The sequence below is a fragment of the Osmerus mordax genome, chromosome 7, assembly GCF_038355195.1.
Source record: "Osmerus mordax isolate fOsmMor3 chromosome 7, fOsmMor3.pri, whole genome shotgun sequence".
In the NCBI taxonomy this organism is placed as follows: Eukaryota; Metazoa; Chordata; class Actinopteri; order Osmeriformes; family Osmeridae; genus Osmerus; species Osmerus mordax.
Genome location: NC_090056.1, coordinates 3,382,271 through 3,393,643, shown reverse-complemented (window position 1 = coordinate 3,393,643; position 11,373 = coordinate 3,382,271). Strand labels below are relative to the sequence as shown.

At 41.3% G+C, this 11,373-nt stretch overlaps 1 protein-coding gene across 2 annotated transcripts; it reads left to right on the top strand.

Moving 5' to 3' along the window:
• Positions 1-4,257: 4,257 nt before the first annotated feature.
• mmp9 (matrix metallopeptidase 9) lies at positions 4,258-11,131 on the top strand. 2 transcript variants are annotated; one of them, XM_067239176.1, is made up of 13 exons: positions 4,258-4,510; positions 4,722-4,960; positions 5,256-5,404; positions 5,670-5,798; positions 6,075-6,248; positions 6,486-6,659; positions 6,757-6,930; positions 9,219-9,374; positions 9,498-9,690; positions 9,783-9,913; positions 10,016-10,166; positions 10,268-10,365; positions 10,481-11,131. In XM_067239176.1, the coding sequence occupies exons 1-13, from the start codon at positions 4,376-4,378 to the stop codon at positions 10,603-10,605; spliced, it is 2,028 nt and encodes a 675-aa protein (XP_067095277.1). In that variant the 5' UTR covers positions 4,258-4,375; the 3' UTR covers positions 10,606-11,131. The 2 variants fall into 2 exon arrangements, with proteins under 2 accessions (XP_067095277.1, XP_067095278.1); XM_067239177.1 differs by lacking the exons at positions 9,783-9,913; positions 10,268-10,365; positions 10,481-11,131 and having other exon boundaries at positions 9,914-10,045.
• Positions 11,132-11,373: the final 242 nt, after the last annotated feature.

The following is an 11,373-nucleotide window of genomic DNA, read 5'->3' as shown; positions in this document are numbered from 1 at the left end:
GTTGTTTAAGAAGGGAGTCAGATGGCTGAGTGGTTAGGGAATCGGGCTATTAATCAGAAGTGCCAAATGACGTCGTGTCCTTGGGCAAGGCACTTCACCATACTTGCCTCGGGGGAATATCTCTGTACTTACTGTAAGTCGCTCTGGATAAGAGCGTCTGCTAAATGACTAAATGTAAATGTAAGAAATGAGAAGCTAATCTGCATCAATTAGGGTTAAATAACTTGTTGCCAGCTTAAACACAATCACCCATGCAGTAATTATCCAATGGGAGGCTCTTACCTATTTGCTTTGTTCAATCCAGGTGGTGACTTGTTTTGGGGCCAGGCAGTGTATTTTGACCTACAAATGTGGTTGAACTTCAAATGCCATCTACAACAGTACCATGCTACTAATTTTGATCAGGCTTTTGAAATGTTCTCTCCTCCTCTACCTTTTCTTAAAGATACAATGGGTAGGTTTGTTTTTGTAAAAAAATGTTGTGTCCCCTATAAATATGTTGTGGAAGCTAATGAGGCCCACAACTTAGTCCTAGTGGAATATCCATTTATGTATATTATTTGGGGCATGCCGCTACTATCCAGCCAATTACGTTCCAACAATCCTGTTCCAACCAATCGGCGTGCCTTCCTTGTCTTATTTTGTAAAACCACTGTCAATGAAACTCGAGCTGGAGGAAAAGCACAGACTTTCAGACAAGAACTGGGGGAGCTGTTTTTCATATTTGAATTTGTTTTTTAATGTTGCCCATTACAGTTTTAACAATTTCAGTGAACATTTAGTCGTCACAGGAAATCACAGCGGGATGCAAGGACTAAGAAGAGCACCTTCATTGGATATAGCTGGTTGCCCTAATCAGACCCAGTCAGACGGTGTTATATCTGCCATGTGAAGACCGTGAAATCAGTCTAATGTTGTGGTGGCCTCACCTCAGTTTACAACATATGGCCTGTTACAGCACGCTGGTAGGAGTGGCAGCCGTTTGGGCACCCAGCCAAACAAAATATGTCTTATTTTTCAGGGATGGTTGCATACAAGATGTTTCCGGAAAAGGATTGAATAAATCCAACACAATAAACAGAAATGTGTCCTTGGAGACAGATTCATTAAAGCATTTGACGCCAGTTGAAATGGGTGGCAGATGTATTCCAAGAGGCCCTGGGATGCTTTGAAGTTTCACAGAAATAACCATAGGATTTCTTCTAGAAGAAAAGCTGCCAGACAAAGACCCAGGCTGCCAGGATGAGAAACATAAAATCTGTGGGTTGTTCCCACGCACATGCAGTAGGATGTTGCAGTTTGTATTGGTCATTGCTCAACATAGCCCGTAATAGCCAACATAGCATGTAACTCCCTGGTATCTTTTTAGTATTACTGAATTACAAACAGCTTGTAAGAATGGCATGTGATTTTACAAAATAGTACTAGATCATTTGCAAGATGTCTAATTTCTTCTAAAAGTTCACATTTAAAATGTAGATGTACGTTTACAGCACCACTGAACTGCTGTACTGTGCGGCATAAACATACTTTTTTGCTTGCTGGCAGTCAGAGTCCCATCTGTTTTTAATAGGGTTTAATGGTTTTAATTTCCGTTTTTTTATGGCACTTGTTACCCTCTTTTGACCTTGAATTTATACAGACATTCTTTACTAGGTATTTATAGCTAGAGACCCATGTGGGGGCTAATGTATATTTATTTCCCCAGTAAACTTGTAGGGTAAGTGTTCACCCACTGTAAGTTCGCTGACTGTTGCATATTCACCTACAGTAAGTTTAAAACAAATATATCACTACAACACTATATGTTGTCGTTTTTGAAGAAAAATTTGATGGAGTTTGACGGAAGTGCACTTCACAACAGTATGCCACCTAGACCTTTGCATCAGTATGCCCCTATTGTGATATTTGGCATTGGCCAGCAAACATGAGCACATAAGGTATTATTTGTCATATCCCATTGCCAATCAATGAGTCATTTACGGACATAAAAACCCACAGGTGTGACATTTTGTCAACACAGCTGGTGATGATGAAAGTACACTTCTGAAATGAAAATCCCCAGCATTAAGACAGTTTATTACAGCGTACTTCCTTCAGCTAGAGGTTTGCAATATGCTGGCAAAGTTTGGCATGTCTACACTCACGTCAAGAACCAGCAATGAACACATGTTCATTTATAACACACAACATTTCAGGAAAATACATCTATTCATTGTGTTTCTTGTTCTTTTGAACTTACAATGGCATCTTTCTTTATTTGTGTAAAAACTTCTAGCACTGCCATAGCATTGATGAGACCTCTCTCATACTACTGCATTGTTATCATCACCACAAGCTGTAATAGCATTGTGTCTTTTCTCCCATCTGAGCCCAACATATTGCATCATCTGCTACACAAAACAGTAAAGGATGTGTTTGAATGTTTATTTTTACTCAGACGTGCTTAGCTACCTACTTCTATAATCACAGGAATGCTTACATTGCAAATACAGGGGACCACAACCACAACATTATTGTATCCTTATCTTATTTCCTGTCACCTGTCCCTCTGTTCTGGTTTGACCTGGTATGTCTCCATGTTCCTTCAGTGTGGGAAGGGGCTAAAGGGTTGTGTCATGCTCCAGGTGTGGGGGAGATATTCAGCAAATATGGCTGCATGTGGGGGCAGAGTGGGATGTCAGCAGTGAGGTCATCAAAAAAAGCCCCTCTTCTGAAGAATATGGCTGGTGGTTTGGCCCAAAAAATGAGTAATCATTTTAGGAAAAAAGTTACCACAACCCACACTAACATAACCTGACTCCATCACTCACTCACTCACTCACTCACTCAATAACAGACATCTCCATGAAAATACCTTATTAGGACTCTCCAGTTGTTGTGTCTAGTATTCATTGATTCATTGATTTACAACAGGGTTGGCTATTCAGTGAAGGTCTTTCCATGTCCTTGGATGGAGTTGTAGGCTCATTAAGATACATCAAGCTTTTAAAACGTTGTGTAGCTGACCATGTGACACACGACATGAGAAAACACGTACTGTTATTAAATAAGAGGAAATACATTCAAATAATGGTGGGAAAATACAGTTGTTTTAAAAGACTTGTGCAATAAGGTACAAAAGAGATTAGTCATGTAGTTACACAAATTAAAGAGCGTCATTTGTGTTGGTGAGATAGATGTTGCTTCCTTAAAATGATTGACCGCAAACAGAGTTTTATTTAGACCCACAATTTTGAACATATATTGCTTTATAGTGTCTACAAATGTGCCTCATTCTGTCCTGTATAATGTCCATAGTGTACTGGTGAGCCCAATCATATATTTCAGCCAATGATACCAAGCCATAGTGTGGCCTGGTATTACAAAAAAATGTTAGTGACAAATTGTGGGTGTGGGCATTGGTTGTGGGTGGGGGGATAAGTGCTTCAGTAAAGTATGGTCTTGACCCTTTTTCACCGTTGTCCAACATCAAGGGGAGAGGAAGTATTTCATATTAGTTTTTTATTTAGCACTCAAAAGTGGAACCCACCCTATAACTTCCCTACACCAAGAATAATCTCAAATGTCTGGCCATTTGTTCAGTTGTGAATATGGCGACAGAGGATGCATGTCACTGTTGAGTGAGTCCTGTCTAGTCCAAAAAAAGGACTAGTTTGCACTTCTAAAGCTATCTTTTAATGACACCATTCTAGTCTTGTGCAAACTATTGTGCTGAAACAACACACGAATACCTACAAAATTATGCTAAAACACAAAAAGACAATAGTAATATTACTGATGAAGTCATGAAGTCGTGAATCTTTAGGGATGAATGCGCCACAACAAATAGGTACAAAACATTTCCAAATAAGTATAGAAATGTTTTTTGGGGATTTATGTTCATTTAGATTAGATTGTGAGTGTCACTTGTATACAATATATAACTTTTGGACATTGAAATGTAAAAAAATCTTTATGATTTTTTTGATTCCAGAATTACGGAAACATGCTTGGTGTATGTTTGTTTCAACATTTCAACAAATCAATAACAAGCCATATATTCACATTGTGATATTTGTAGTTGAATGTTGATATTTTGGAAATTCCCACCTCTTGCTCAGCTCAGCTCCAGACATGCCACCCTCTGGCCAGTCGGGGAGGGCTGATAAGTGACAGAAAGGGGCGAGGTGAACTGACTAAGGTTTCATGAATAGCATAAATACAGTCCACAGCAGCAACAAGGCAGAATTGAACAAGAAACTCCAGACTTCATTTCAACAGACCTTCAAGGAGAATCCCCCCAGTGAATTGTTTCTTTTTTCTGTTTCACTGAGCATCCAGCTTCTGAGCACTAACTTCTTTTGTGCTTGGTAAATCTGATCTTGGTCTTAACATGAGATCCAGAGTGTTAGCTCTCCTTCTTTTGGGGACGTATGCTTTGGGAGGATGGTGCCTTCCACTCAATTCTGTGTTTGTCACCTTCCCTGGAGACATACTCAAGAACGTGACTGATGAGGAACTAGCAGATGTGAGTACATTTTGTGATTTGTAGTGATATGTTCCAGAGATGAGAAAAAGTGTCCATCTCTGGCTACTCATTGGATTAACAATAGGGAACTGTTTTGATATTGCAGTAATTGTTCATTAAATAAATAAATCCTTATGCATGAGGTGTGAATGAGTAATGTTAGACATGTTCCACTCATGTTCTTTGTCTTTGAACGCTTCCCACCTTCCAGCGCTACCTGAAGCGTTTTGGTTACATGGAGGAACTCCAGCGTAGCGGAATCCAGTTCCAAGGGTCCTCCTCAAAGGCCCTGATGAAGATGCAGAGGCAGATGGGTCTGGAGGAGACAGGCCTGCTGGACGAGCCCACCATGGCTGCCATGAAGCATCCTCGCTGTGGGGTCCCTGATGTGCGCAGCTACCAGACGTTCGCCGGCGACCTCAAATGGGACCATCATGACGTCACATACAGGTACAGAGAGAGAAAGAGAGAGATTGTGTAGATGGGGAAAAAACTGAATGCTAGTAGCTTAAGAAGAGGCACAGCATTTTTGTTTCATTGTTGTATTTGTCTTGTATTTGTATGACTGTTGTGTAGATAACTTTGGCCTTTAAAAACTTGAGAAAAAATTTAATAATGAGAGCTGCAGAGGGGAGGGAGTGAAGATGTGAGACAGAGATAAACAGTAACAAAGTGTGTGACTGCTATGACTTTGTGAATCTGCATATTTGTAGAAGTTGGAGTTTGACCACATCCTGTTGTTTAGAATCCTAAACTACTCCCCGGACATGGAGGAGTCTCTGATTGACGACGCCTTCGCTAGGGCCTTCAAGGTGTGGAGTGATGTCACCCCTCTGACATTCACGCGCCTATATGATGGAACCGCTGACATCATGATCTCATTTGGAAGAGCAGGTGAGTGGTTCTGCAAATTTTGGGAGATAGAATATGACAGGATTGAATCCCAACTATAGTCTTTTTGTGGCAGTCACCATGTAAAAATAAAACAACATTTTTGAAATGTTGTATGCTGAAAACAACACAAAATGACAAGAAATCATTCACATTACTGATCCTTACAATACAGTGATTGTAAGCCTTTAAAATGAAAGAACATTCATAGGAATCTGTCTGTACTTTGGATATCTTGTGAATGGCATTGTTACCGTTGTGTTTCCAGACCACGGAGACCCTTACCCATTTGATGGAAAAGACGGTCTGTTGGCGCACGCCTACCCACCTGGCGAGGGCGTACAGGGAGATGCCCACTTTGATGATGACGAGTACTGGACCTTGGGCACAGGAACAGGTAAGAAGAGGAAGTGTTGCAGTCCCATCCATTGGCCTAGTCCCACTATCTAAAGTATCACTTTTTGCCTAGTTCTACATGTATAGGAGTGTAAGGAAATAATGGGTCTTGCACCCATGCTATGCTTTGAAATCTGAAGGGGATTAGACAACAAGAGGATTAAAGTTACAAATTGCCATGGATACCTGTTATTAGTAATATATGGAGCTTTGTCTCCCTCTAGTGGCCATTATGCTGACTGAGAATGTTCAATGTTCATCGATGTTCAATTTCCAGTGGTGAAGACTCGCTATGGCAATGCAGAGGGCGCTCTGTGCCACTTCCCTTTTGTGTTTGAGGGCAAGTCTTACTCCAGCTGTACCTCTGAGGGACGCACCGACAACCTGCCTTGGTGTGCCACTACTGCTGACTATGACAACGACAAAAAATATGGCTTCTGCCCCAGTGAACGTAAGACAGAAATATAAACCATTCAAGTTCTGGGGATGTTTGTAGGGAGTGTTTGCTTTGGGAAGGATGTTCCCTAAAAATCCTTTAAATTGCCAAACTACAATGACAAAGGATTGAAGCAAAATGTTGGTTAAAGAAAAGGAAAAGGGATAAACAAATGCCATTAGATATTTCAGTGCTCACAACCCCATTGTTTAGCCATTCTTAACCCCTTTTCTTCCCACTCTCTTCCCACAGTTCTTTACACGTTTGGAGGGAATGCCAACGGAGCAGAGTGCATGTTCCCCTTCATCTTCCTGGGGGAGACCTACAACGGCTGCACTACGGAAGGACGCAACGACGGCTATCGCTGGTGTGCCACCACTAACGACTTTGACAAGGACAAGAAATATGGCTTCTGTCCAAGCCGAGGTGAGTGGCCTGTCAAGTTCAGAGAAAACCTGAATCAGTGCTCTGCTGTCACAGGGACTTATTTCCTTATTGTTGTTGTGCCTGTGGTTTGTGACAGACACGGCAGTGATTGGTGGAAACTCTGAGGGAGAGCCTTGCAGCTTCCCTTTCGTGTTCCTGGGAAAAAGGTATGACTCGTGTACCAGTGAGGGACGTGGAGATGGAAAATTGTGGTGCGCCACCACTAATGACTATGACCAGGATAAGAAATGGGGCTTCTGCCCAGACAGGGGTGAGTGACAGCTGACACACAATGTCAAACTATAAGACAATTGCACCCATTCTTAGGCAGTACTAAAATACTTTTTTTGTGTTTTTTTTTTGTTCAAATTGCTAATATTCCCAATTTCTACACTCTGCTAGGTTTTTTTATTTATTAAGATTATTAGATTTTTTTTTTTTAATATCTTTAAAGGGGTGATTGACTGTTTTTTGGGGGTATTTCACACTGTTCATTAAGGTCTCCGAATAGGGTATGTAACATTGGTTGGGTTGAAAATGGCCCGGGTGCTGTTCTATGCCCCCTGATAGATCCTCTGAAATTTTCCCGGGAAAAAACACTAGCTTTTCTTCTTTTATGGTATGCTCATTAATATTTAGATGAGCTGCGCGCTGATTGGTTGGTTTTCAACGAGTGAAGCTGGGGAGAAAAAACGCAACAGGGCCAACAGCACTCACTGAAACACCGAAGTTGGAGACTTGAAATAAAAACGCGCAAATAAATCTATTGTGTCTACACAACACTGTTTTCAACAGATTGACTAGATATCATTTGAAATGATAACGTTAGTTGTTTCCACTTCTGTTGTCGAAGCAAACTGGATTGACTTAGGTGGGTAGAACGTTACAGCTTATAGCAACCAAACTATATTGTGATTCAACTCAGCTTCAGTTAGCTAGCTCTAGACATCTTGTTGAAAAATAACCTGACAAAGATCTGGACAAACATGCATCGTGAATTGTAGATTTACATAACAACACGGGTTATTTATTTGAATGAAACAGTCAGGAACATGAAACAACGTTAGCCCCATTGCCAATAAACTAGGCTAAATCATCACACATGCTCTTGCGTTAGCAAGCTAACTAGTTTAAATGCCTGCAGTCTGGGTGTTTTCGCTATCCAGCTGTTCTTGCATTCCTTGCAAATCAGCGTTAATTAAAAGCAGATGAGCTAGTCTAGCTAACATTGACTAGACGGGCATGGCTGATGTTTGTCTATACCGTAGCGTAGAAGATCCCTGTGCAGTTCGACCCTCGACACATTTGCGCGAACCATTTCACCAAGGACGGTTTTGAAAACCTGCGACAATGTAGCTAAAGCAGGATTTGCTATGAAGCTGTTGCTAAAAAGAGGTGCGTTCCGACCTTACGTTCATCACAACCGCAAGCTGTAGTATGATTTTGTTGGTAACAGTTATTAGCAATGCTAACGTATCCTGTATCTAGCACCTGCCTTTCTCCAGTTCTTTCAAATAGATAATCTACTAGACAGGCGTTAGCAATAGGCCAGACTGCTATTTGTTTTCTGGCTATTTTTCGGAAGCTTCCCTTCTAATGCCGACTACAGCTAGTCTAGCTAGAGTCATTTGCTAAGTAAAGTATGTTGATGTGTTTAGAAACGTATTTAGCATTCTACCTATACTAGATACAGGAGACAAAATCATACTGTAGCCTACTTACAGCTTGCGGTTGCGATGAGCGTACGGTCGGAACAGCACATCTTTTCAGGTTCAGCTTCTTAGCAAATCCTGCTTGAAATTGTCCAAGGTTGTCAAAACTGTCTTGGGTGAAATGTTCAGAGCAAATGAATAATTGTCGAACTTCGCCGGGATCTTCTCATAGACAAACAGCAGCCATGCCTGTCGAATGTTTGGCTCCTTGGGAACACTATGAGTGTTAGCCTTCCCTGTACAGCCTGGAACACAGCATTTACGACCGTTGTCCATTTTCAATATCCTTGTTATACTTCAAAACGTTATTCTTTGTAATTGCTTAGAAGTAGCCACGAGCAGCGCGCAGCTAAACTAGCATCGGAGATCTACGCTACCTCGGACTGGGCAAGAACACCAGTGAGTGGGCTGGTCTGGATGTACATTTTGGGGCGTGACAAAGATACAGACCAGAGCCAAAAGAGGCGGTCCCCGGACTGACGTCAGTCCGGTGGCTTTGTTGAAAAGCTAGCATTTTACAGCCAAATTTTTTCATTTTGAGATTTGCATAGGAAAGAGTTGTCAATGGACTTTGAGGTTCACGGTATGTTCATTTTACCCACCAAACTGTCGTTATTCAACTATGACAAGGTAAAATCGGTTTTGAAATCAATCAGCCCTTTAAATATATACATACATATATATTTTTTATGCTACTGCGTAGATCTTGCATGCCAGGTCTCAAGAATTTCCCTCTCATCTCCATCAGAGCTAGAAAAGTTCCACACACGCAATTCATCACAGCTCCTCTTGACATCTCAAACAGTCATAGACCTCTCTCATCAGAGCTCATTCTGTTTTTTCACAGGGTACAGTCTTTTTCTGGTGGCAGCCCACGAGTTTGGACATGCCCTGGGTCTTGACCACTCCAACATCCAAGACGCCCTCATGTTTCCCATGTATAGCTACGTGGAGAAGTTCGCTCTGCACAAGGATGACATTGAGGGCATTCAGTATCTCTATGGTATGTCATCAGCTGTAACATGACCCGATCACACAGCATGCATGGTACTCATCTTTGTAGTGTATCTGTGTACAAACACCTAGTTATGACAAACCAGATTGTATTCCTTTTATCTGTCCATAGGGCCCAAACCTGGTCCTAATCCCACACCCCCTCAGTCCACCCCTGACCCCAGTAAGCAGCCCGATCGCCCCGCTACCACAGCACCAACCACCACTACCCCAGCCCCTATCGACCCTTCCAAAGATGCCTGCAAGGTGGACAAGTTCGACACCATCACAGAAATAGATGGAGACCTGCATTTCTTCAAGGATGGGTAAGCCACAATAGCAAAGTGAAGACATCTATCCTGAATTTAAAGAGGAAGAACAGTATGGTTTAAAATCAATTTATCCGCTGGCCCAACAGACAGTACTGGAGAATGTCGAATAAGGGTCTCCAGGGACCATTCTTCATTTCCGAGAGGTGGCCAGCACTTCCTGGCGTTGTTGATGCTGCCTTCCAAGACCAGCTTAACAAGAAAATGTACTTCTTCTCAGGTAACATGTCTCAGATGCGTTGTATGCAATCAGACATGGCTTTTAGCCGGAGGGGAAAAGATCATCAGCCTACATGTTCAACTAGTTTTTGCTGACCCACAGGGACCCGTTTCTGGGTGTATACTGGTCAGAGTTTGTTGGGTCCCCGTGGCATTGATAAGCTGGGACTGCCCAAGAGTGTTAGCAGAGTGGAGGGAGCGCTGCATAAAGGAAAGGACAAGGTCCTACTCTTCAGTGGGGAGAACTACTGGAGGTCAGTCCATCTCTCTGAGGAAAGACATTCAAAACAAAACAAAATCTGCTGATGTTGTGCAAAAGATGGAGGTTAATAAACCATGTTTCTTATGCTGACAGACTTGTTGTGAAGGACCAGATGGTTGACAAAATGGCTGTCACAAACGTGGTCTTTGGGGGTGTTCCCAGTGATGTCACTGATGTTTTCATGTACAAGAGTAAGTAGTAATTTCTTGATCTTAATTATACAGAAATATATCAATATTAGCATTATGCCACCTGACATTTGAAGTCCATTCTGCTCATGCGGTCATTCTTTTTTTCTCTTTCAAGGAAACATGTACTTCGTCCGGGAACGGTTCTACTGGCGGATGAATGTTAACAAACAAGTAGACCGTGTGGGTTATGTGAAGTACGACCTACTGCAGTGTTTTGACCCCTCCGGCTCTAGATACTGAAACATGGTCAAGGTCTGAAGACCCTATCAGTAGAATTCAAATTTGCCAATATCACAAGGGGCAAAAGCTGATATTTCTGGTACGATTTAGATTGTGTGATAAGTGATCGCACCATCATCCAAACTGATTCAACAATGGTTAGAATAGCCAGGTTCCCAACACTGTCATACATTTTCCCCTCTCAATGATAATCTGTGAAAAGGCTCATAAGTGGGCTCTACAGTCTAGTTTAGCGAAACTTTGACCAATTGATTGGTTACATTCACCAGCAGATTAGAATCCAGGGCTCTGCTGGTATGATTTATTTGTCTGCCCGGTGCAGGAGTATCAGTGTTAACTTAATGTGTACATTGATTTAATATACATTTTATTTTTGTGTTTGACTGTTATGTTTTGTGTAATTGTTTTTATTTTATTGCAAATTACTTGCACTGGATGACATTGGTGGCATGTCTCCTTAACTGAAATAATTTATGAAAATCAATAGGATTTTTCTATTAAAAAGACTTTAATAAACAAATAATACTCATCATTTTGACTTTGTGCGCTTTATTTACATGTCTAAGTTATGAAACTAGAGAGGTACAATTTCTGGGGAAATTGTAGGGTGTGCTTGCTTGCGTCGGTTGCACAGGGGTCCGTTTTTGAATGACATTTTTACAACTGATATTTCTGTATATGTTATATAAAAATGCATACTTATTATTTATAAAGATTACATAGATTTAAAAGCATATTTTTTTTGCTGCTCATTTACAACTGAAAATA

Coding starts and splice junctions, on each gene's coding strand:
- mmp9 (XM_067239176.1), top strand. CDS start 4,376: ATGAGATCCAGAGTGTTAGCTCTCCTTCTTTTGGGGACGTATGCTTTG. Junction 4,961..5,255: donor CATCATGACGTCACATACAG/GTACAGAGAGAG, acceptor CCTGTTGTTTAG/AATCCTAAACTACTCCCCGG. Junction 5,799..6,074: donor GACCTTGGGCACAGGAACAG/GTAAGAAGAGGA, acceptor TTCAATTTCCAG/TGGTGAAGACTCGCTATGGC.